This window comes from Theropithecus gelada, chromosome 6 (assembly GCF_003255815.1).
Source record: "Theropithecus gelada isolate Dixy chromosome 6, Tgel_1.0, whole genome shotgun sequence".
NCBI classification, from domain to species: domain Eukaryota; kingdom Metazoa; phylum Chordata; class Mammalia; order Primates; family Cercopithecidae; genus Theropithecus; species Theropithecus gelada.
The window spans coordinates 148206106-148229487 of NC_037673.1; the positions used below are offsets into that span (position 1 = coordinate 148206106).

The 23382-nt window shown below is 38.7% G+C and overlaps 1 protein-coding gene across 5 annotated transcripts in view; it reads left to right on the plus strand.

The window, feature by feature from the left end:
- G3BP1 (G3BP stress granule assembly factor 1) overlaps nucleotides 1-23382 on the plus strand; it is a 40079-nt gene that overhangs the window by 1143 nt on the left and 15554 nt on the right. For 2 of the 5 annotated variants that reach the window (XM_025386841.1, XM_025386842.1), the window contains exons 2-6: nucleotides 13869-13981; nucleotides 17574-17655; nucleotides 18111-18284; nucleotides 21397-21487; nucleotides 23054-23150. In XM_025386841.1, coding sequence (XP_025242626.1) covers nucleotides 13887-13981; nucleotides 17574-17655; nucleotides 18111-18284; nucleotides 21397-21487; nucleotides 23054-23150 — 539 coding nt within the window. In that variant the 5' untranslated portion in view covers nucleotides 13869-13886. Of the gene's footprint in view, nucleotides 1-13837; nucleotides 13986-17573; nucleotides 17656-18110; nucleotides 18285-21396; nucleotides 21488-23053; nucleotides 23151-23382 lie in introns of all 5 variants that reach the window. The other 3 variants (XM_025386839.1, XM_025386840.1, XM_025386843.1) reach the window with 2 other exon arrangements.

The window sequence follows — 23382 nt, forward strand, 5'->3', positions numbered from 1 at the left end:
AACGATGAGTAAGTGCAAATGAACATCGACTGTGTTCCTCATCGGGTTTGAAACTCAGATTGGTGATGGGAAATTCCCGCCAGCGGGAAGTTAGGCTCCGGTTTTAGACGTTGAATTTTTTTTCTCTATTTTTTTTTTTTTTAATTGGAGGAGGCTTTTGGAGAAAGACCTTGAGAAGATTAACTTTATAGTTGAAGGAAGTGAGGTGCAAAGCAACGAATTTCAGATCTCACTAGCATCTGTGGGTTAAAATACGGAATTGGAATGGAAAGGATGGCGCCCAGTTACGATATACATTTGATCTCTGTGGCGCGTGTCACCCTGGCTGAATTACTGGTGTTGGAGATGTCTTGGAAAAAACAACTGTGACAGTCGAGATCAGTGGATGAAAGTTTGTGTACACACTCCGTTTATTTAGCATTTACTCTGCTGGGTTCCTGTGTATATGCAGAAACAGGATGCTTTTCTTCAGACACTTGAGATTATATTTTTCTACTAGTTACCATATTTTAGGTTATTTAAAAGCCAGCATACTCCTTGGCTTAGTGAAATAAATCTTCCTATGTTATAGAAACGCTTCTATAAACATAAACGTTTCTATAAACATGTTCTAGAAACTCTTTCTAGAGAAGCTGTTATGCGTTATAATGTAACAATGTTCCAAGTAACATTTACTTGGAACTTTCCTGGGGTAGCAATTCCGGTTACCTGCCCTTACAGACTGGTTAACTATTGAATTAGCATTTTAACTTAGACTTAAAGACGAGCAATTTAAGTTGTCAAATGGAAAAACACTAGAATGATCTGCATTTAAACTGTTAAAGCTTGAGTCCAGCTAATTTTATTACTGCTTGAGGCAAAATAGAATGAAATTACCTTACGCATTATTGAGGGAAAATTTTGTTAGTTTCTACTTAAAATATTAAAAAAAAAATACAGTTCTTGGCCTCAGGCAAATGGTTATCACTTGGGCAGGAATATGCAAATTACGTGATTATTTCACAGACTGGTGCTCCAGCTGATGACTTGTGCATTCCTTTATCAGGAACTAGTGAGTTGAAGCAAATTGTGGTAATGTAAGGCTTGGCAAGGCCGCCCTACATCCCTACCATTGGAGCTGCTTACCGGTAGAAAAGTCTAGCTTTTGTACCTCTTACAGGTAGAAAAGTAGACAGTTCTTTGTTTAACTCAGTTTGCTGTTCTCAGCTGACAGTCCACCAGGGAACATTAGGAGATTTTGGTAATGTTGGTTTGTGACCTACTTAGAGCAGTTTTTCTTTTGTAACTTATGGTTTTTCTTTTTTTTCCCCACTCGTTCTAGTATTTTGCATAGAAAGTGAACGGCAGAAGGCAGTTTTAAGTTTTTGTAAAAGTTTGTGAATTTTATATCGTCCTTAGGATTGATGGGGTTAGTGTTAAAAGATAAAATTTAACATAAAGCTTACATTTGTGACTAAAGCCAATTTTACAATATTTTATTTTTGTCAGTCTGATAAAAGTACCCACTTGGTCTTTTAACAGTTTGCAAATTGATATTTTTTTTGTTTCAGAATTCAAATAGGCATTGTATGTTGTTTGTTTAATTATATTGTGCTTTGGCTTCCTTGGACAAAACTATTACTGACTTTAGGAAGAAGAATGAATAATTGTGGAAGTAGGTAGGTCAAAAAAAAAAAAAAAAAAAGATAAAGAAAGGAAGCCTCGTCCGCCCCCCCAGTAATTTGTCCACACCAAGTGGGAAAAACCTTTGGTAGTGCAGTACTGCCCTTCCAAGCCTTGGAGTTAAATTTAGATTCAGCAACTGTTATCTTACATGTAGTTGGTGATCACAGTGTGGTGGCAAACTAGGTTTATAATTTTACATCTCAGAAATCAGCTATTTACTTTTTTTTTTTTTTTTTTTTTTTTTTGAGTATTCTTGGACATCCTGTCTGTCTTTAGTTGGGAAGGCCAAATTGCAAACCAGGTGATAAGGTTAAGAGTAGGAATAATTCATCCACATGAATAATGTCTTAACACATGAATAGTGTCTTAATATTCTGTCTTACAAGGTGGAAAGCAATTTCAAAAAAATTGCCCTCACAGCCTGTAGCTTAGTAAATAAGGTCTTCAGGAGACTTTGTGATAGAGTCCCTCTTCTGTCAGATGGCCAGTCTGTCATGTAATACGTTTTTGGTATGTGTGTTGTATCTTAGGTACTTAATAAAAAGTAAAGATTAAAGATGATTGAGATAAATTTGGCTTCCTGGATGGTATACACATCTACTTTGTCGGGGTGTAATCTTTGGTGGCTATTAACTTCATTGGCTATATAAAGCATCATTATGTATTTGTGTAACCCTTTGCGTATTTTGAAAGTGCTTTCACACCTGTGGTATTACCATACTTACACTAAGAAGTGAATTGGCGCTCTGAAACCGAATTGTAAAAACTGTTTTGAAGAGCATGTGGCACCTAATAGGGTACTATAGTCAGCTTATTTCCTTAATTTAAAAAACTTAGAGGGATTTTGAATCTGGAATGTATGAATGTGACACCTACCTGCTCTTGCAGGCTTCTCCCATATGCTGTTTATGCAAAGCTATAGGCTGTGCCTTAAGTACACCCTTGTTTCTGCACTCTGAGGTCGCCTAGATTTCCCTGGAGTGTATCCACCTGTCTTGATCATCGGTTTAAGAATTTTGCTGATGAGCATTAGTATTAACTGTAACATATATTTTCACTTGATGAGAAAGAATGAAGGTTTTTCTTTATGAACCTGAGTAGGTTTTAACTTCGGAGTGGGGAAGGGATACACTGAGATAAAAGATAGTTGTTAAGTATTCTGATTCCTGAAGTTTTTTTTCTTTCAGGAAAATGGTATTTTTGAGATAAAATAAGATTTCTGGAAGACTTGTCATAGAGAGGTCTTAACATACCCATTATCCAGTGTTAACATCTTACATAATCAAGGTACATTTAGCAGAACTGAGAAATTGACATAGATAAAATACTGTTAATGAAAGACTTTATTTGGATTTCCTTAGTTTTTCTAGTAATGTCCTTTTTCTGTTCTAGGATCCAGTTCAAGATGCCACATTGTATGTAGTCTCCTGATCTGTGTCAGTTTGTCTTGCCTCTTGTCTTTCATGACCATGACACTTGATCTCATTTGGATTTGATGTTATGATTAGACTGAAGTTACGGATTTTTGGGGGAAGAATACCACAGAAATTACTTTTATCACATATTGGGTGTCCATAATATATAACTGGTTGAATGAATTTAACCTGATGATTTGGTTAATCTGTCAGGTTAGTATTTTTTCCCCTTCACATACTATTCCTTAGATGCTAGTCACCAAGTCCAGCTCACACTCAAGGAGAGAAGGGAATTAGGCTCTACTTTCTAGAGGGAGGAGAATGTGAATTTGTGGACATATATTGAAGCTACTGTTAGTATTTTGGGGGAGATGCTTCGAAGCCAATCAAATAAAGTTCCCCTCATTAATTTTACCATTTTAATGGATCTTAGACAAGATCCATTATTATTACTGCTATTATTACTGTTGAGTTCTAATGGTGATTTTTTTTTTTTTATTTCCCTCATTCCTTCTACAGTATAAATTTCCTGTAAGGAAGATTTGTGTATTCTTCATATTTTTTCTTTTTTTCATTTATATCACTATAGACCATCGGTATTAATTTTATTCTTTGGGTTGTAATCCACAATTATCCTTGCTGATATTTACTTATTTTTGATTATTTATTTTATATTTTTATAAAATATCGTCCAGGCTGGTCTCGAACTCCTGGGCTCAAGCAATCCTCTTGTCTTGGCCTCTAAAGTGCTGGGATTACAGGTGTGAGCCACTGTGCGGGCCACAGATTATTTTGTTGTTCATGTTGTTCCAGCTTTTTTTTTTTTTTGGGCTCTTTTGTCCTTTTGACACTTCCCTGTCTTTTCTATTTTTTGAAAGCATGTTTTTTCTTTCATTAATTACCAGTTATTTCAGGCTTATCTTGTATTTTGCCTATCTCAGGTCCAGAATTAACCATTTCTCCAGGGAGCTGTCAGGAAGAATTTTGAAGGACGGTGACAGGTGGTAAATGCAAAGAGTTTGGAAAAATAGATTGACAGTAGGCCCAGTGATGTTGATACTTCTCTCACTCTAAGCACAGACATTGGCTTCTGTATTCGCATTACTCTGGTTCTGGGAAAATATTTTGTTTCTAAATTCCTACGATTTAGAGAACCAAATATCAAATTTTTGAATACATAGCATAATCCTGAAACAAAATTTACAAAAATTTAATATATGCTCAAGTTAGTACACACAAACACTTGCTGTTTTCCTTGGTGTTTTTGACAACTTCATTAAAGTAAAAAGACCACTTAAATACTATTGTACTCAGAATTAACATTTGACATTTTGCATTGCCCTTTAAGACTCCTTTTTTTTCTATATGGGTTTCCATTCCCTTCCTTCCAGGGATCTTCTTCACATCTTTCCAGGCTGTTTTATTGATGGGGGTAATTTTTAAAAATAGCTTTATTGAGGTATAATTGACATAAACTGCATGTTTTTAAAATGTACTGCCTGATAATTTCAGACACCTTTTGTAATCCCAGCTTCTCGAAAGACTGAGGCGGCAGAGAGGATTACTTGAGCCCAGATGTTTGAGGCTGCAGTGACCTATGGTCTTGCCACTGCACTCCAGCCTGGGTGACATAGCAGACTCTTAAAAAAATGTATACCCATGAAACCATCACCACAATCAAGATTGTGAACCTATCCATTACCCCCAAAAGTTTTCTCATGTTCCTTTTCCCTCTTTCTTGCTTGTTGCTCCCACCCTTCTTTCTCCCTGCAGGAAATCCTTGATCTTTCTATCACTGTAGGTTACTTTGCATTTTTTAGAATTTTTGTGTAAATACCTTATGTTCTTTTTTTAATTGCTCAGTGCTAGTCTGTTGTGTAGGTATATCACAATTTATTGGTTTACCTGTTGGTGAGCATTGAAACACAAAAGCTGTATTTCCAGCTTTTTGACTATTACGAATAAAGCTTCTGAACTTTGTGTACAAGTCTTTGTATGGGTATATGCCTTTATTTCTCTTGGGTAAATGCTTAATAGGGGAATGTTTAGATCATGTAGTAGATGTATGCCCAACTTTTAAAGAAACTCCCTGTTTTCTAAAGTGGTTGTACCATTTTACATTGCTGCCAGCAATGTTTGGAGGGTTCCGATTCTGCCAGTATGTTGGCTAACAGTGTGTATGGTCAATCTTTTTAATTTTAGTCATTGTGACAGGTGTTTAGTGGTACCTCACAGGTTTTAATTTGCATTTCTGTAATTGCTAGTGATCAGCATTTTTCATTTGGCATTCATATAATTTCTTTGGCGAAATATCTTTAAATCTTTTGCTCATATTTTATGGGACTGGTTACTTAATAACTAATTTTTTTTGAGACAGACTTTCGCTCTTGTTGCTCGGGCTGGAGTGCAATGGTGCCATCTCTGCCCACTGCATCCTCTGCCTCCTGGGTTCAGGTGATTCTTCTGTCTCAGCCTCCTGAGTTAGCTGGGATTACAGGCATCCACCACCATACCCGGCTAAGTTTTGTATTTTTAGTAGAGACGGGGTTTCACCATGTTGGGCAGGCTAGTCTCGAACTGCTGACTTCAGGTGATCTGCCCGCCTTGGCCTCCCAAAGTGCTGGGATTACAGTCATGAGAGTACTTTATATATTCTGGATAGGAGTTTTTTAAAAATTAGAGGTATGAGTTGGGCGTGGTGGCTCACACCTGTAATCCCAGCACTTTGGGAGGCCGAGGCAGGTGGATCTCTTGAGGCCAGGGGTTCGAGACCAGCCTGGGCAACATGGTGAAACCTCATCTCTACTAAAAATACGAAAATTAGTTGGGCGTGGTAGTGCGTGCCTGTAATCCCAGCTGCTTGAGAAGCTGAGGCATGAGAATTGCTTGAATCTGGGAGGTGGAGGTTATGGTGAGCACCACTGCACTCCAGCCCGGGTGACAGCGGAAGAGTCCCTCTAAAATAAATAAATAAATAAATAAATAAATAGATAAATGCTTTGCAAATATTTACTCCTAATTTGTGGCTTGCCTGCTTGCCATTTCATTCTTTTAATGGGGTCTTTGCAGAGCAGATGGTTTTAATTTTGAGGCAGTCTACATGATCATTTTGCTTTCTTCATTTGCTTTTGGTGTGTCTAAAATCTTTGCTTAGTGTCATGCAAGTTTTCCCTAGAAGTTTAGTTTTGGGTTTTACACTTTTATTACACTGAATCATTTTGTGTTAAATTTTGTATGTGGTGTGAGGCATGAATTGAGGTTCTGGTTTTTGTTTTTGTTTTTTCCATATGATATCTAATTGTTTCAATACCAGTTGTTGAAAAGAGTGTACTTTTTCCACTGAGTTGTCTTTGCAATTTTTGAAATACAGTTGTCCGTGTGGATATGTTAGTGAACTCCATTCTGTTTCATGGATCCATTTGTCTTTTTATGTCCAGCCTGTGTATCTGTGTACGATACCTGGTATTTGTGTATACTAAATACACTTTTAAATATATGTAATGTTATCACACAGTACATATTTGGGAACTGATTTTTCTTTTTAATAATGTTTTTGAGTTCTGTGCTCACTTTCTGGCAGGCATAAATAGGGTGACATATGTCTTAGTTTGCCAGGGACACTCCTGATTCACTTCAGTTAACCTGACATAATTAATAGGAGTTGTTTTCAATCTTTTTTTTTTTTTTTTTTTTTTTGAGACGGAGTCTGGCTCTGTCGCCCGGGCTGGAGTGCAGTGGCCAGATCTCAGCTCACTGCAAGCTCCGCCCCCCGGGTTTACGCCATTCTCCTGCCTCAGCCTCCCAAGTAGCTGGGACTACAGGCGCCCGCCGCCTCGCCCGGCTAGTTTTTTGTATTTTTTAGTAGAGACGGGGTTTCACCGTGTTCGCCAGGATGGTCTCGATCTCCTGACCTCGTGATCCGCCCGTCTCGGCCTCCCAAAGTGCTGGGATTACAGGCTTGAGCCACCGCGCCCGGCCTGTTTTCAATCTTAAAAGTGCTCTCATATGGTTGTCTTAGATATAGAGGTTTCCCTAATGCCAGTAAACCACAACTTAATATCCATTCCGTATTTGATGGACATGTCGATTGTTACCAATGTTGTACTTTAGAAATAAGGTGACAGTTACTTGTTTTTGTCTTGTGTGACTTTGTTTTGTCTTGGGTGAGTTTCTTTTGTATACGTACCTAGAAGAGAACTACAAGATTTTCATCAGAGTGTTTTTGATTTTATTAAATAATGGCAAAATTGTTCTCCACTGTGGTTGTACCATTTGAGACTTCATCTTCAGCAGTCCTGCAGGCTCTTTTTTTACTTAGTTGCCAATGTTTGGTGTTGACTGAGATTTTAATACTTTGGCGCATGTCTTGTAAGGTATCCCCTGTGAGAAGTGAGAGAATTTATTAATTGCATTTTCCTGGTTACTTACTCTGTTTTGTTTGCTGTCCATTTAGTACTTTTCTGAGAATTGGCAACTCCATTTCATTTACCTATTTTTCTCTTGGGTTATTCTTTTAATGATTTGTATGCAGTTTTATATACATTCTAGATACTAATCTTTTATTATATATTATATTTTCTTATAAAACTGGCACTAAAAATGGGCTATGAAGGCATTTGGCTACTTTATAGAGTGAGCTTTGCCATTAAAAATGCAGGTGGAGTATTGTCTGCCTTCATGTTTCCCTGCCCATCTGTCTGTTAAAAATTGGAAGATAATGCTCATAGATAGATAATCCTCTCCCCCCGCCCGCCCAGCTCTTTGTAACCCAGGCTGGAGTGCAGTGGCGCGGTCTTGGCTCCCTGCAAGCTCCGCCTCCCACGTTCACGCCATTCTCCTGCCTCAGCCTCCTGAGTAGCTGGTACTACAGGTGCCCGCCACCATGCCCAGCCAGTTTTTTTGTATTTTTAGTAGAGACGGGCGTTAGGCAGGATGATCTCTATCTCCTGGCTTCGTGATCGCCTGCCTCTGCCTCCCAAAGTGATGGGATTACAGGGGTGAGCCATGGCGCCTGACTGATAATGCTCATAGTTCTTTAGACCCTTAACGTTTTTATGTTAACTTCAGCACAATTATTGATGGGGAGTTTCTTTAAAGTTACTATGCAATCTGGAAACTTGGGATCAAGTGGAAAATTTGAAAGTTCATGTAGTACAGTTGAACCATGAACAAACATGGGTATGAACTGCTCAGGTCCACTTGAGCAGATTTTTTTTTCAATGAATATTTTGGAAATTGTTTTTTGGAGATTTGTAACAATTTGAAAAAGCTCACAAACTGAATAGCCTAGAAATAATAAAAAAAAAATTGAGAAAAAGGTTTGTCATGAATGCATAAAATATATGTGGATGCTGTTATTTACTACCATAAAATATACACAAGTCTATTACAGATCTATTACAGGGTTAAAATGTATCAAAATGAACCCACACAAACACTTGGAGACCATTCAGGGCACCATTTGCAGTCAAGAGAAATGTCAACAAATGTAAAGATACAGTATTAAGTTATAACTGCATAAAATTAATCTTAGTATATACTGTACTATAATTTTTTTCCCTAGCCACCTCCTGTAAATACTGCAATTTGCTTACAGCACTGTGTGATGCTAATCATCTTTATGCGAGCGGTTCTTTTCTCCGGTAAATTTGAATGCAGTAAAAAGTGATTTCTTTTCGTTGAGTATTTCTCATCATGTTTAATACAATACTGAAAGCCTTGAATAACACCATGGGACCCATACAACGTATCACTAATGATTCTGAAAGCACTCCCAAGAAACAGAAAAATTATGACATTACAAGGAAATATTAAATTGCTTGATTTGTACCATAGGTTGAGGTCTGCAGCTGTGGTTACCTGCCATTTCAGAGAGGTGATTTGTCTTTTAAACAGACAGCATAAACATATACAGTACTGTAAATGTATTTTGCATATGATTTTCTTATTTTCTTTAGCTTCATTATAAGAATACAGTATATAATATAACCTACAAATAGTTAAATGACTCGTTATGTTATTGGTAAGGCTTCTGGTCACCAACGTGCCATTAGTAGTTAAAATTTTGAGGAGTCAGGTCGTACACAGATTTTCAATTCTGGGCTCTCCATGCCCCTAATTCTCACCTTGTTGAAGGATCAGCTGTAGTTCACCCAAAAGGTAGATAAAGTTTTATGTTAGATGCTTGGGATTTTTTTTTTTTTTTAACTCCTTTAGGAAATACTCTTCCATTTTAATCTCTAGGAGAATAAGGAAAATACCCATCCAGGTGACACAAGAGAGTGGGATGTAGAAATGGTTTTCTTCATTATAGTTAATAATTTTAATACTGATAGTAATAATAGCTAACATTTCCTGCTTACTGTCAGGCACTTAATTGCTATAATTCTGATTTTAATTTTACAGACGTTAGAATTGAGGTGCAGAGAGATTAAGTTATAGCTCAAGGTCACAGCAAGTGAATGGTGTTGGAGAATTTTCCCTAGTGAGAATTGGTTAAATAAATTTTGGGGGTTTCCTTTTGTTGTCTTTGAAATGTTTATTCACTATTTAAAAATAACACTCAATTTCAAAGTTATTTTGTCATATTTTACTCATGTTAAAGGTAGCCTTTGACAACTCTTAAACTTTGTCTTAAATTTGGATGGTTCAGTTAGAACTGGTAAACTCAAGGTCATGATCTTTGTAGATCTTAATGGTATCAGTGTATATCATTCTTAAGAATATTATTTATATTTCAACATGCATTGGTGTATGCCGTTACATTAGGAACAGCCAAAGTCCATAGTTGTAGAAATTTTCAAAACCTCTGTAGAAAAGGACTTAGTGTGCTGAGAGTATTTATAAATGAGGGAGAATCTTGGAAATTTTTAGCATATATTTTCTTTTTTCCCCTTCTGATACTAGCATGTGTTTTCATTGATAATGGATACATTTTTATTTAAAAATTATTCCCCCCTAGAGGTAATTCATAGATTTCATAAAATGTCTGTAACAGCAGAGTAGTCACTGGCAAAACTGTCTTTTCTGTGACTAATCTTTTTTTTTTAATGGAGTCTCGCTCTGTTGCCCAGGCTGGAGTGTAGTGGCGTGATCTCGGCTCACTGCAGCCTCCGTCTGCTGGGTTCAAGTGATTCTCCTGCCTCAGCCTCCCAAGTAGCTGAGATTATGGACGCACGCCACCATGCTTGGCTAATTTTTTTGTAATTTTAGTGGAGGCAGGGTTTTGCCATGTTGGTCAGGCTGGTCTCGAACTCCTGACCTCGTGATCTGCCTGCGTTGGTCTCCCAAAGTGCTGGTGTTACAGGCGTGAGCCACCTCGCCCGGCCTTTCTGTGACTAATCTGTTTAAATTTGCTTAATTATTTTTAGATTTGATAGAATTGAGAGTTGATGAACAACAGTGAGAATTCTTTCTCAAGAGGTATTATGTTCACATTTCTCATAGCTTGTATTTTATTTTTGGGCCAGAAAAGATGAAGATTTCAGAGAGATGGTTTACAATTTTTTAGGATTTATTACAGTATATAGATTCAAATTGCCAAAATTTACATTTTCCTTCTTTTTTTTTTTGCTGTGAATGATCAAAGAAACAGGTTTTTATTTTATTTTATTTTATTTTTTTTTAAAAGGCGAAGTCTTGCTCTGTCACCCAGGCTGGAGTGCAGTGGTGTGATCCTGGCTCACTGCAACCTCTGCCTCACAGGTTCAAGTGATTCTTGTGCTTCAGCCTCCTGAGTTTGCCACCATGCCTGGCTAATTTTTGTATTTTTAGGAGAGACAGGGTTTCACTATGTTGGCCAGGCTCACCTCGAACTCCTGGCCTCAAGTGATCTGTCTGTGTTGGCCTCCCATAGTGCTGGGATTATAGGCGTGAGCCACTAAGTCCAGCCCAGATTTTTTTTAACGGAGAATAACAAAATTATTCACTAAACTTTCAGTGTGTGGTCTTTGATCAGTGAAGAACTTACCTAAACATTCTTTTTTTTTTTTTTTTTTTTTTTGATACGGAGTCATGCTCTGTCGCCCAGGTTGGAGTGCAGTAGTACGATCTCGGCTTACTGCAGCCTCCGCCTCCTGGGTTCAAGCAGTTTTCCTGCCTCAGCCACCCAAATAGCTGGAATTATAGGTGCATACCACCACGGTCGACTAATTTTTGTATTTTTAGTAGAAATAGTGCTTCACCATGTTGGCCAGGATGGTCTCAATCTCTTGATTCTGTGATCTGCTCACCTCGGCCTCTGAAAGTGCTGGAATTACAGGTGTGATCCGCTGTGTCTGGGCAGTGTTCTTATATTTATGTTTATTTTTATACTTTATTTTTTTGAGATGGAGTCTTGCTCTGGCACCCAGGCCGAAGTGCAGTGGCATGATGATAGCTCACTGCAGCCTCAAACTTCTGGGCCCTAGCATTCCTCCTGCCCCAGCCACCTGAGTAGCTGAGACTTACAGGAATGTGCCACTACACTTAACTAATATTTTCTTCTTCATTTTTTCAGAGATAGGGTCTTGCTTTGTTGTTGCCCAGACTAATCTCAAACATTTTTTAATAATTAAAGAAACAGTGTTATGTTATCTAAATGCTGGAAAATCTGGTAAGTTAGTTTTGTTAGTTAGATGGTCAGAAATCAACTCTGCTAGTATAAAATTCTAACCTCTTTGTATGAGAAGGTTGAATAAAAAAATTGTGTCTATTATGTGTCAGACATTAAGTTTTGGGGCCAAAAGGTTGGGTAAGAAATGGTCTCTGCTCTTAAAAAACTTAATATTTGGGAAAAAGTTTGTATTCTTTATTTAGTATGTTTTATCTGACCATGACTAATGTAGAGTTTGTGAAGCCTTTGACTATTTTAATTTAGGACTTATATTTTTTTAAAGCAGTGAAGCAGTATAGTTTCATTTTTTTTTCTAAAAGGAAATACATATTTAGTCATGTGGAATTAAAAAAAATACTGCTACTGTTTCCCTTGAGCTCTTTGGTGGATATTTATTATCAATAGATAATATATTTATTTACGTTAAAGGAGTGACTTTAGGAGCCAGCTGCCACTCAAATGGAACTGTTTACAGTGTAAATGTGAAACTATAAGGGTATTTGAGGCAAATCTAATGTTGAAACTTCAGTACGAGAATATTGAAAATTTGGTTTGACTAACAGCTGTTGCATGTTTCTGAAGTTGACAGTCTCAACTCAAAGTAGAATCTGTTTGGAAAATTAAATGCTAATTGAGACCCTAGTTTGCAGAATGATATAAACTGTTAAAATGTTAAGTTAATGACAAAGTGATCCGCCTGCCTCAGCCTCCCAAGGTGCTGGGATTACAGGCGTGAGCCACCGTGGCCAGCTAACTTTTAAAGTACATTAATCTAAGACTTAGGATCCAGATTCTTCTTACTGATATCCTCAATACACATGCCTGAAGGCGAAATACTCCTAGTATGACTGGGAACCTTCATATTGATCTTAGTGGCTGTAGTTTTGGGGACAATAACAGGCATTGGTGAAATAAATACTAATTGGAATAGATATTCAAGAATAATGCAAAGATGAACTAGGTGAGAGTAAATATATCTTCACAAATTGCTTGTTTAGAAATGGATCAATCTATTTTGTCTATCCTGTTTAAAAAAAAAAAAGCTAAAATTTTTCTTTTCTGTGGTAATTAAATCTGTACGTTATCTCTGTTTGCCTTTATGTTTAAGTTTGGGATAATTTTATCTCTTCTCCCATGAATGAAAAGCTGGAATGATCTCATTTCAGGGTTTTAATTCAAAAAGTGTTTTTCGGTAAGAGCTGACAATAATTGGACTTCTTATGGGACAGGTGCCTTTCTTGGCACTCAAAGGTGTTAACTTTAAATTATCACAATTTTGATACAGTAGGAATTATTTTGAGTGTAAGCATTTTTGTTTGCTAACTTCCCCATTTTATTTTGAAAAATTTTTTTATTACATTATAGAATGAAGTAGTAAGCATATTGAGAATTTTTAGTTTTGTAGTTTCTTTCTAAAAGATGCTGTTCTAAAAGTTTATCTGATTTAGATGGGCCAGAAAATGTGATCGTTTGTCTCTGGATGTCAAAGCTGTGTTGTTTAAGATTATTGCCTTTGAGTCTAATATTGCCTCAAGTAAGAATGTGCTTATAACTTTATAACTGGAACACTGTTATTTGGGTTTAATAACTTAAGAAAATTGCCGGGTGCTGTGGCTCACATCTGTAATCCCAGCACTTTGGGAGGCCGAGGCGGGCAGATCATGAGGTCAGGAGTTTGAGACCAGCCTGACTAACATACTAAAACCCCGTTGTCTCTACGGAAAATACAAAAATTAGCCGGGCATGGTGGCGTGCGCTGTAGTCCCTGCTACTCGGGAGGCCGAGGCAGGAGAATCACTTGACCCTGGGATGTGGAGGTTGTGGTGAGCTGAGATCATCCTACTGCACTCCAGCCTGGGCAACAGAGTGAGACTCTGCCTCAAAAACAAAACAAGAAAATTATAGTGGGATGTAGGTTGGAAATACATACCTTTGAGGTTCTTATATATTGAATATTAGGGATAATGATGAATTTTTCATAATGATTTCCCCCTTTTGTATTTATACGATTGCAATACCTTTGTATAAAATCTCAACTGGTCTCTGGGTTCTGTTTGTTTTTATGATGTTTGTTAGTGTTTTAAACGACTTGCTGAAGTGATCTTGTCTCTGAGTTGGTTTCAGCTAAATGATTCGGTCTTTTCCCCTGTGTTTGATCCTTCAGGTTTGGACATATTTGACTCTTTTCCCCCCAGGTTGAATTGACCAAAGCAATGGTGATGGAGAAGCCTAGTCCCCTGCTGGTCGGGCGGGAATTTGTGAGACAATATTACACACTGCTGAACCAGGCCCCAGACATGCTGCATAGGTAAGTAAGACATTTTTCTGCTGCATCATCTAATGCTGTCTTTTAGTATGTGGTACTTATCATTGAGATTCTCCCACTCAACATCATATACTTTGTAGGGTTGTTGCATAATACTTATTTGCATATAAATGTCCCCCAATTTTTTTTTTTTTTGAGACAGAGTCTCACTCTGTTGCCTAGACTGGAGTGCAGTGGTGCGATCTTGACTGACTGCAACCTCCATCTCCCTAGTTCAAGTGATTCTTCTGCCCCAGCCTCCTGAGTAGCTGGGACTGCAGGCGCCCACAACCACGTCCGACTAATTTTTGTATTTTTTTTTTGTTAGTAGCAATGGGGTTTCACCATGTTGGCCAGGCTGGTCTTGAACTCCTAACCTCAGGTGATTGATCCGCCTCGGCCTCCGAAAGTCCTGGGATTACAGGCGTGAGCCACTGCTCCTAGCCCCAAAAAATAATTTTTAAAAGTTAAACTAAGTTACCCAAACCTGTACATTATTGGAAAATAACAGTTGAAATGTAAAGGTATAGTTATGCATTATTGGCTAAGAAAGTATAAAGATTGCTGGAGCTGAGGTGGATGTAAAAAATAAGAATGTATTGAAGACAATCCGTGACTGTTTCTGTAATACCATACTTTTGTGTTGATGTGCTTTAAAAAATTACAGTGTCTTTAGTAGAAATGATGCATGCTTATTGAAAATTAAAACAAATTATGAAAGCAGTAAAACCACAGGAACAGTTTTTCTGTATATATAGAAACATGTTTTAATATATTGTCTTAACTTTCTTACTTGATAATCTGGAATCATGTTTTCAGGGTAATATTTGTATCCCATTAATTTTAGTGGCTACAAAGTTTTTTATGGAGATATGGTGTACTTTAATCTCCTAGTGATGGATCTATAGATTGCTTCTATTATTTTCTCTTACAATGTCACTTTATACAAAACTGTCTATTTATGTGGCTTTGTTAGAATAATTTCATAGTTTCAAAATGTGTATTCGCTGGACCAGAACTATTTTTTCCCTTATACCTTGACCAGCTTACGTATTGGATACCACATGATTATCAGGTATAAAATAAAATTTACGAATGTTTTCAATGCTGGTTTTGACATTGCTCTGACAATGGAATGTATTTCGTGTGTGTGTATGTGAGGTGTGTGAGAGTGTGTGTGTGTCGTGTGTGTGAGAGAGAGGGAGTGAGAGAGAGAGAGGGAGTGAGAGTGAGTCAGTCTCATCTCTCTCCTGTGCTGGAGTGCAGCGGCAAGGTCACAGCTCACTGCAGCCTTGAACTCTTGGGCTCAGACTGTCCTCCCACCTCAGCCTCCTGAGTAGCTGGAACTGAGGTACAATCCACCACACTCAGCTAATTTTTTTTGTAGAGACGGTTTTACCATGTTGCCCAAGCTGATCTCGAACTCCTGGACTCAAGCAATTCGCTTGCTTCAGCCTTCCAAAATCCTGGGATTACAGGTGTGAACCACCACCCTTGGGTTTTTTGTTAAGGCTTTAAAATTTCCAGAACATTTTTTCTCATTTCCTCCTGATCATTACAAAAATCTTTAGTGAAGGGTAAGGCATTGTAAGAGAGTTAACTTCATTTTGCAGATACACTCAGAGTGTTTAAAAATTTGCTAGTACATATGCACATGACTGTTAAGTGGTAGAACAAGTCTCTAAGCAGTTTTTACCCTTCCTTCCTTTTCTTTTTTCTTTTTTCTTTTTTTTTGAGACAGTCTTACTCTGTTGCCCGGGCTGAAGTGCAGTGGTGCGATCATAGGTTGACCTCCTGGGCTCAAGTGATCCTCTTGCCTCAGTTTCCTACCTAGCTAGGACTACAGGCATGCACTACCATGCCCAGCTAAGTTTATATGTGTGTGTGTGTGTGTGTGTGTGTGTGTATTTTTTTTTTGGTGGAGTCTCGCTCTGTCACCCAGCCTGGAATGCCATGGTGAGATCTCAGCTCACTGTAGCGTCTGCCTCCCGGGTTCCAGTGATCCTCCTGCCTCAGCCTCCCGAGTAGTTGGGACTACGGGTGCACACCACCACCATGCCTGGCTCTTTTTTTTTTTTTTTTTCCCAAGATGGAGTTTCGCTCTTGTTGCCCAGGTTGGAGTGCAATGGCGCTATCTTGGCTCACTGCAACCTGTGTCTCCCATGTTTAAGTGGTACTCCTGCCTTAGCCTCCCGAGTAGCTGGGATTACAGGCATGCGCCACCACGCCTGGCTAATTTTGTATTTTTGGTGGAGACAGGGTTTCCCTATGTTGGTCAGGCTGGTCTTGAACTTCTGACTTCAGGTGATCTGCCCACCTTGGCCTCCCAAAGTGTTGGGATTACAGGCGTGAGCCATCGCGTCCAGCCTTTTTTTGTGTTTTTACATTTGGTTAATTTATTTTAACCCCATAGAATAAAACTGACATAAAACATGACAACAAGAAAGAAGTATAGGCCAGGCATGGTGGCTCATGCCTGTAATCCCAGGACTTTGAGAAGCTGAGGTGTGCTGAGAGGCTGAGGTGGATGGATCACTTGAGGTCAGGAGTTCAAGACCAGCCTGGCCAATATGGCGAAACCCTCTCTCTGTACTAAAAATACAAAAAAAGGCGGAGGTTGCAGTGAGCTGAGATTGCGCCACGGCACTCCAGAATGAGCAACAGCATGAGACTCTGTCTCAAAAAAAAAAAAAAAAAAAGGTGTTTACCTGGAAGATGGAAGACAAATGTCAAATCTTAATAGTGGTTGTCCCTGGGTTAGAGCATTTTGGTGTGTTGCTTTCCTGATGGAATATTGTTTTAATGAAAATGGCTCAAAGAAGGACATAGATGAGTGAAAACTATGAGGAATTGACTTTGACATTCTTAATTGCATCAGCAAAAATGATTAAAAAGTACTTCTAAAACCACTTGCATGAACTAGGTGTTTAAGGGAAACTGCTCACATTTATTCTCAGATACATTAATTAAAGGACACTTGAAGTCTATGGAGAATATAGCTGTTCCAGCCTTACTGCATATTTTCTTCCTGAGTGAAAATAGGAACTTATGTATTGGTGGCTATCTTGACATGAAACTACAAGATCCTTCCCAACAGTATCATCCTACGCCAAAACCTGGAACCAAATCCATTCCCATTCAGCAGATGTTGATCAAGTGGCATGTAGGGGATAGAGAGATGATTGCATACAAAGATGAAAAAGAAAACACATTTCTGCCAGGGCCAGGCACGGTGACTGACGCCTATAATTCCAGCACTTTGGGAAGCCAAGGCAGGTAGGATTGTTTGAGTTTGTGAGTTCGAGACCAGCCTGGGCAACATAGTGAGACCTTATTTTTACTTAAATAAAAATAATCAGCCAGGCATGGTGGCATGTGCCTGTCGTTCCAGCTACTTTGGGAAGCTGAGGCTAGAGGATCACTTGGCCGTGGCACATAGAAGCTGCAGTGAGCTATGATCGCATCACTGCAATCCAGCCTGGGTGACAGATTGAGACCCCATCTCCAAAAAAAGAAATTTGCCAGTATCAAACATGAAAAAAAAAAAACTTAAGATACTTGAAGATGACAAGTAAATCATCTTCCCATTTTACAGATTTTATGGAAAGAACTCTTCTTATGTCCATGGGGGATTGGATTCAAATGGAAAGCCAGCAGATGCAGTCTACGGACAGAAAGTAAGCATTTCAAGCCTTATTTAGGCTGTTAAGCAGGTAGAAAATAACTCATAAAATTGAAGTGGATCATACTTAATAGGTTTTGGTGATGAGGATCAGATCTCTCAACTTTTTAGTAAAAGTTGATGTGTTTTATTACTATTTGATTAATATATTTGTTGAAATATTTATGTAATGTCAGATTTGTTAATTTTGCATGATACAAAGCTTGTGTGTGTTGGAAGATAATTGGCTTTAGCATGGGGGTCTTCTTTGTGTTAATTCAGAACAGTTATTTAAAAAACTCAAGTGTGGTCACTGGGAATAGAGTATACAAAGAAACATCAAAATCCAGTCTGCGTTTCCTGTAATTTAAATATGTACATTCTCTTTACCTGTGTTTTGTTGAAAGTTTTTTTTTAGTTGGAGGTTATTTAAATTTTAAGGCATTCACAGTTGATTTTTTTTTTTTAAAGGAAATCCACAGGAAAGTGATGTCACAAAATTTCACCAACTGCCACACCAAGATTCGCCATGTTGATGCTCATGCCACGCTAAATGATGGTGTGGTAGTCCAGGTGATGGGGCTTCTCTCTAACAACAACCAGGCTTTGAGGAGATTCATGCAAACGTTTGTCCTTGCTCCTGAGGTATGTATAGGGATGATTATTTTGTAATGATCCAAACATGGAAAAAAAAAAAATGAACGGTTGTGCATATCTTTAATAACACTTGAAATTTCAGACTTACAGAAAACTTGGAATAATGGTACAATAACTCCTATACACTCCTTACCTAGAGCAGCTGTCACCACTTGCCCACATGTGTGTAATTCTTTCTCTAAAATACTCCAGTGGGCATTTCCTAAGAATAAAGAATTCTCTTCCATTCTATAGTACAGTTATCAAATTCAGGAAATGTTGATGCAGTATAATTATTCTATAATCCATATTTAAAATTTGGAAATTATCCTAATAATGTCTTAGAGTTGTTTTTTTTCCTTGTCCAACATGGAATCTATAATTGCACATTGCATTTAGCTATCATGTCTCTAGTCTTTTCTAATCTGCAATTGTTCCTTAATCTTTTGGTTTTTTTTAATTGCATTGACATTTTTGAAGAGCATAATCACTTTTTTTTGTAGGATGCTTTATGTGTGTCATTCATTGCCTCACGTTAGAGAGGCACATTATGTCATTAAGTTGTGATATGAATTTTGATTAGTTAGGTTTTGCCACTGTAAAGTTAAATATGTTTTCTCTCTCTCTCTCTTTTTTTTGGAGATGGAGTCTCACTCTATCGTCCAGGCTGGAGTTCAGTGGCTCCATCTCTGCTCACTGCAACCTCCGCCTCCTGGGTTCAGGCTGTTCTCCTGCCTCAGCCTCCCGAATAGCTGGGACTAGGAGCGTGCCACCACACTTGACTGATTTTGGTATTTTTAGTAGAAGATGAGGTTTCACCATGTTTGTCAGGCTGGTCTCTAACTCCTGACCTCAAGTGATCCACCTGCCTCAGCTTCCCAAAGTACAGGGATTGCAGCTGTGAGCCACTGTGCCCAGCCTTATTTTTTCTCTTTTTGATTTGTAAATAAAGGATGGGAGATCCTCTTTTTATCTTTTTTGAACACTTATGGCATAAGATGTTTCAGGTTCATCTTGCACTGTTCCTGGCCCAGCCCCATTCTTGAATCACCTGTTCCTTCAAGGAGGCCTGGTTCTTTTTAGTTATACTTACGAAAGGATGACAAGTTTATGTTGAATGATTGCATTTGTGTTTTCTTCCGGATTGGTCTAGACTGAACAAGGTTAGGAATCCAGTCTGCTTATGCATGTATATAGAAATGGCACAGCATGAACTTGTTGATTAAATCATTGTTTCTTCTAGCATTAATCTTAAATTTTCTTTTTAGGATAGCAAACCTAAAAACACCTAAAATCTTTTAACCTTTGAATATGAGATAACTTTTTGTCTGTGCAAAATTACACGAAGCCATTACAGTCATAATTTTTAGAGGAAGGCTTAGATTAAAATGTAAAGCTGTGGTAGACTTCTAAATATGCAAAGAATCACATGGAGTATGATTGTCAATTATAGGTTTAATTATAGTTTTTTTTTTTCTTTTAAAGGAAGTATCTAACTTCTCGTTAGTGTAATACACTGTTATGTAAACTGTCTCATTTAGTACACAGAGTATTGAGGCATACGTTTATATCTTTCCTTTCTGTTTTTTGAGATAAGAGTCTCCCTGTGTTACCCAGGCTGGAGTGCAGTGGTAGGATCATGACATACTGCAACCTTGACTGCCTGGGCTGAAATGATAATCCCACCTGAGCTTCCCAAGTAGCAGGGACCGCAAGCACAGGCTACCATTCCTGGCTAATTTTTGTTTTTGTTTTTGTAGAGACACACTCTACAAAAAGTATGTTGCCCAGGCTAGTCTCAAACTCCTGGGCTTAAGCAGTTCTCCTACCTCAGCCGTCCAAAGTGTTGGGATTTCAGGAGTTGAGCGAGCCACTGTGCCTAGCTGATACCTCTCTTTTCACAGAGGAGTAACAGCCTTAGGAACTGAATAACTCATAAATTATATAATTGGATCTGCACTCAGGTGTGTCTTATACCTAGTGCGAGCAATCTTTTTCAGGCTACATTACTCTCGAGTGTTTATATCAATATTTTTGGATACAGACTTGGGGGAATACCTGCTGAAGTTAGGAATATGATTGCCTTTTTTTTTTTTTTTTTTTTGAGACAAGGTCTCGCTCTGTTGCCCAGGCTGGAGTGCAGAGGTGCAGTCTGGGTTCACTACACCCTCCACCTCCCAGGTTCAAGTGATCCTCCCACCTCAGCCTCCCTAGCAGCTGGGACTACAGGCGTGGCCCTTTATGCCTATCTCATTTTTGTATTTTTAGTAGAGATGGGATTTCACCATATTGGCCAGGGTGGTCTTGAACTCCTGACCTTAGGTGATCTGCCTGCCTCGGCCTTCCAAAGTGCTGGGATTACAGGCATGAGCCACTGCGCCCATCCAGAATATGATTGCCTTATAATGATTTGAGGTGTGAACTGTGGCATCTTACATACTTAGAACTTTGTCAGTTTCTGCGTATTTATCTTGTGGTGAGGTAAAGTGTTTTGAGCAAATATGTGAGTGTAGTCTTGTTACCAGCTATTGTAGAGTGGGCATTTTCAGTCTTGGCACTGTTGACATTTTGGATCAACTAATTCTTTGTTGTGGGAGCCTGTCCTGTGCATTGCAGGAATTTAGCAGCATCCCTAACCTTATAAGTTGTCAGTAGCATTCCCTGTAGTGAATACTGAATTGTCGGCAGGGCATGCTGGCTCATACCCATAATTCAGAACTTTGGGAGACTGAGGCAGGAGGACCACTTGAGCCCAGGAATTAAAGACTAATCAGGGCAGTTTAACAAGATCCTGTCTCTACTCAAAAAAGAAAAGAAAAAAGAGAAATTAACCTTTCAAGGTGGCGCGCCAGTGTAGTTCTAGCTACTTAGGAGGCTGAGGCAGGAAGATCCCTTGAGCCTGGGATTTCAAGGCTGCAGTGAGCTGTGATGGCCCACTGCACCCCCACCTGGGTGACAGCAAGACCCTGTCTGAAAACCCCACAACAACAAAAACTGAAATGTCTCCAGACATTGCCAGATGTCTTATGGAAGCAGACTTGTCTCAGTCACCAATGGTGTGGAGTGATTTGACTTTCTAAAAGTCTGTTGAATAAATTAAAACTTTCTGTTGGCATTGCAGGGGTCTGTTGCAAATAAATTCTATGTTCACAATGATATCTTCAGATACCAAGATGAGGTCTTTGGTGGGTTTGTCACTGAGCCTCAGGAGGGTAAGTAGTGAAATATTTTAAATTACTTGTCTACGTTTTTTTTAATGGCATCAGATTGCCCTTAAGAGACCATGCGTTTCTTTACTGTTTTCATTACACTCTGTTCTTCATTAATAACTAATTATCATGGCATATGAAGAGTCTGAGGTTTTACCCTACTTGAAGCTGCTAACAGGTTAGCTTATATCGTGGATGTTAGTAGAAGACATAAGACTCTTAGGTCAGAAGGAGACAGGTTACCTCACAGCAACGGTAGTAGCATTTTTGCCACATTTATCAACAGGATGTCATGAAGAAGGCTAGATGATACTTCTACTGCAGTGGGTTGTGTTAAAGGCATGGGACACTGAGTTTAGGGAACACAGATCTATTACAACAGGCAGTAAACATGCCTACTCTTTGTGCTGGGGGGAGATATGCTTTCAAAGCTGTTTGCTCTATAAATGTTCTTGAAAGACAGTCTAGAAGAAAGGGTAGGCATGAAAGATGTGTAGACAGAGAGACTCATGGAAAATTTTCTCCAAAATAATAGAATTTGCATGTTGTTTATTTGGCTGAGAGTGTATTTATTTTGTAATATAGTTTTACAGATAAGCAGTCATTTGCCTAGCTAGTAAAGTGGTAGAGCCTGCATTAGATAACTGCCTAATGTAATTTGGCTAATGTAGCCAGTTATGTGAAAGCCTGCATTAGGCTCCATGCTCTTAAAAACCAAGACACTACAGTAGCCTTAAAGTCTATCCTTAAGGCCGAGCGTGGTGGCTTACGCCTGTAATCCCAGCACTTTGGGAGGTCAAGGCAGGCGAATCACGAGGTCAGGAGATCGAGACCATCCTCGCTAACATGGTGAAACCCTGTCTCTACTAAAAATAGAAAAAATTAGCCAGGCGTGGTGGCGGACGCCTAGCTACTCGGGAGACTGAGGCAGGAGAATGGTGTGAACCCGGGAGGTGGAACTTCCAGTGAGCCGAGATTGCACCACTGCACTCTAGCCTGGGCGACAGATCGAGACTCCGTCTCAAAAAAAAAAAAAAAAAAAACAAAACAAAAAAAAAAAACCAAAAAAAGGTCTATCCTTAAAAGCCTTAGTTCTATAGTTCTATCCTTAAAGTCAATGCCATGATTTTTTTTTTTTTTTTTTTTTTGAGACGGAGTCTTGCTCTGTCACCCAGGCTGGAGTGCAGTGGCCAGATCTCGGCTCACTGCAAGCTCCACCTCCCGGGTTCACGCCATTCTCCTGCCTCAGCCTCCCGAGTAGCTGGGACTACAGGCACCCGCCACCTCGCCCGGCTAGTTTTTTGTAATTTTTAGTAGAGACGGGGTTTCACCGTGTTAGCCAGGATGGTCTTGATCTCCTGACCTTGTGATCCGCCCGTCTCGGCCTCCCAAAGTGCTGGGATTACAGGCTTGAGCCACCGCGCCCGGCCAATGCCATGATTTTTACCAAATTGCCCTACTTTATTTATATGTGTTTTTCTTCACTGTTGTTTTGTGAACATTGTGAAAGTGAATGTATATGTGAATTCAGTAAGTACAAATTACTTTAAATATCTTTTTCTCACTTAGAATCTGAAGAAGAAGTAGAGGAACCTGAAGAAAGACAGCAAACACCTGAGGTGGTACCTGATGATTCTGGAACTTTCTATGATCAGGCAGTTGTCAGGTAAGAAAATTTTGTTCACATGTCTGTGGCTGCATAAGAACTTGCATTGTGTAGTCTTTCCCTTTGTTGGAGGGCATTTACATATTCTGAGAATTACCTCAAAATAATAATTTCTTAGAAGAATGGTTTTGTTTCTGGTAATTTTGAGTAAACAAAAATATGTAGCTTATTGTTAATAATAAATTGTACTATGAAGGCAATCTACTATTGCTTAGTTTAAATAATATCGGTT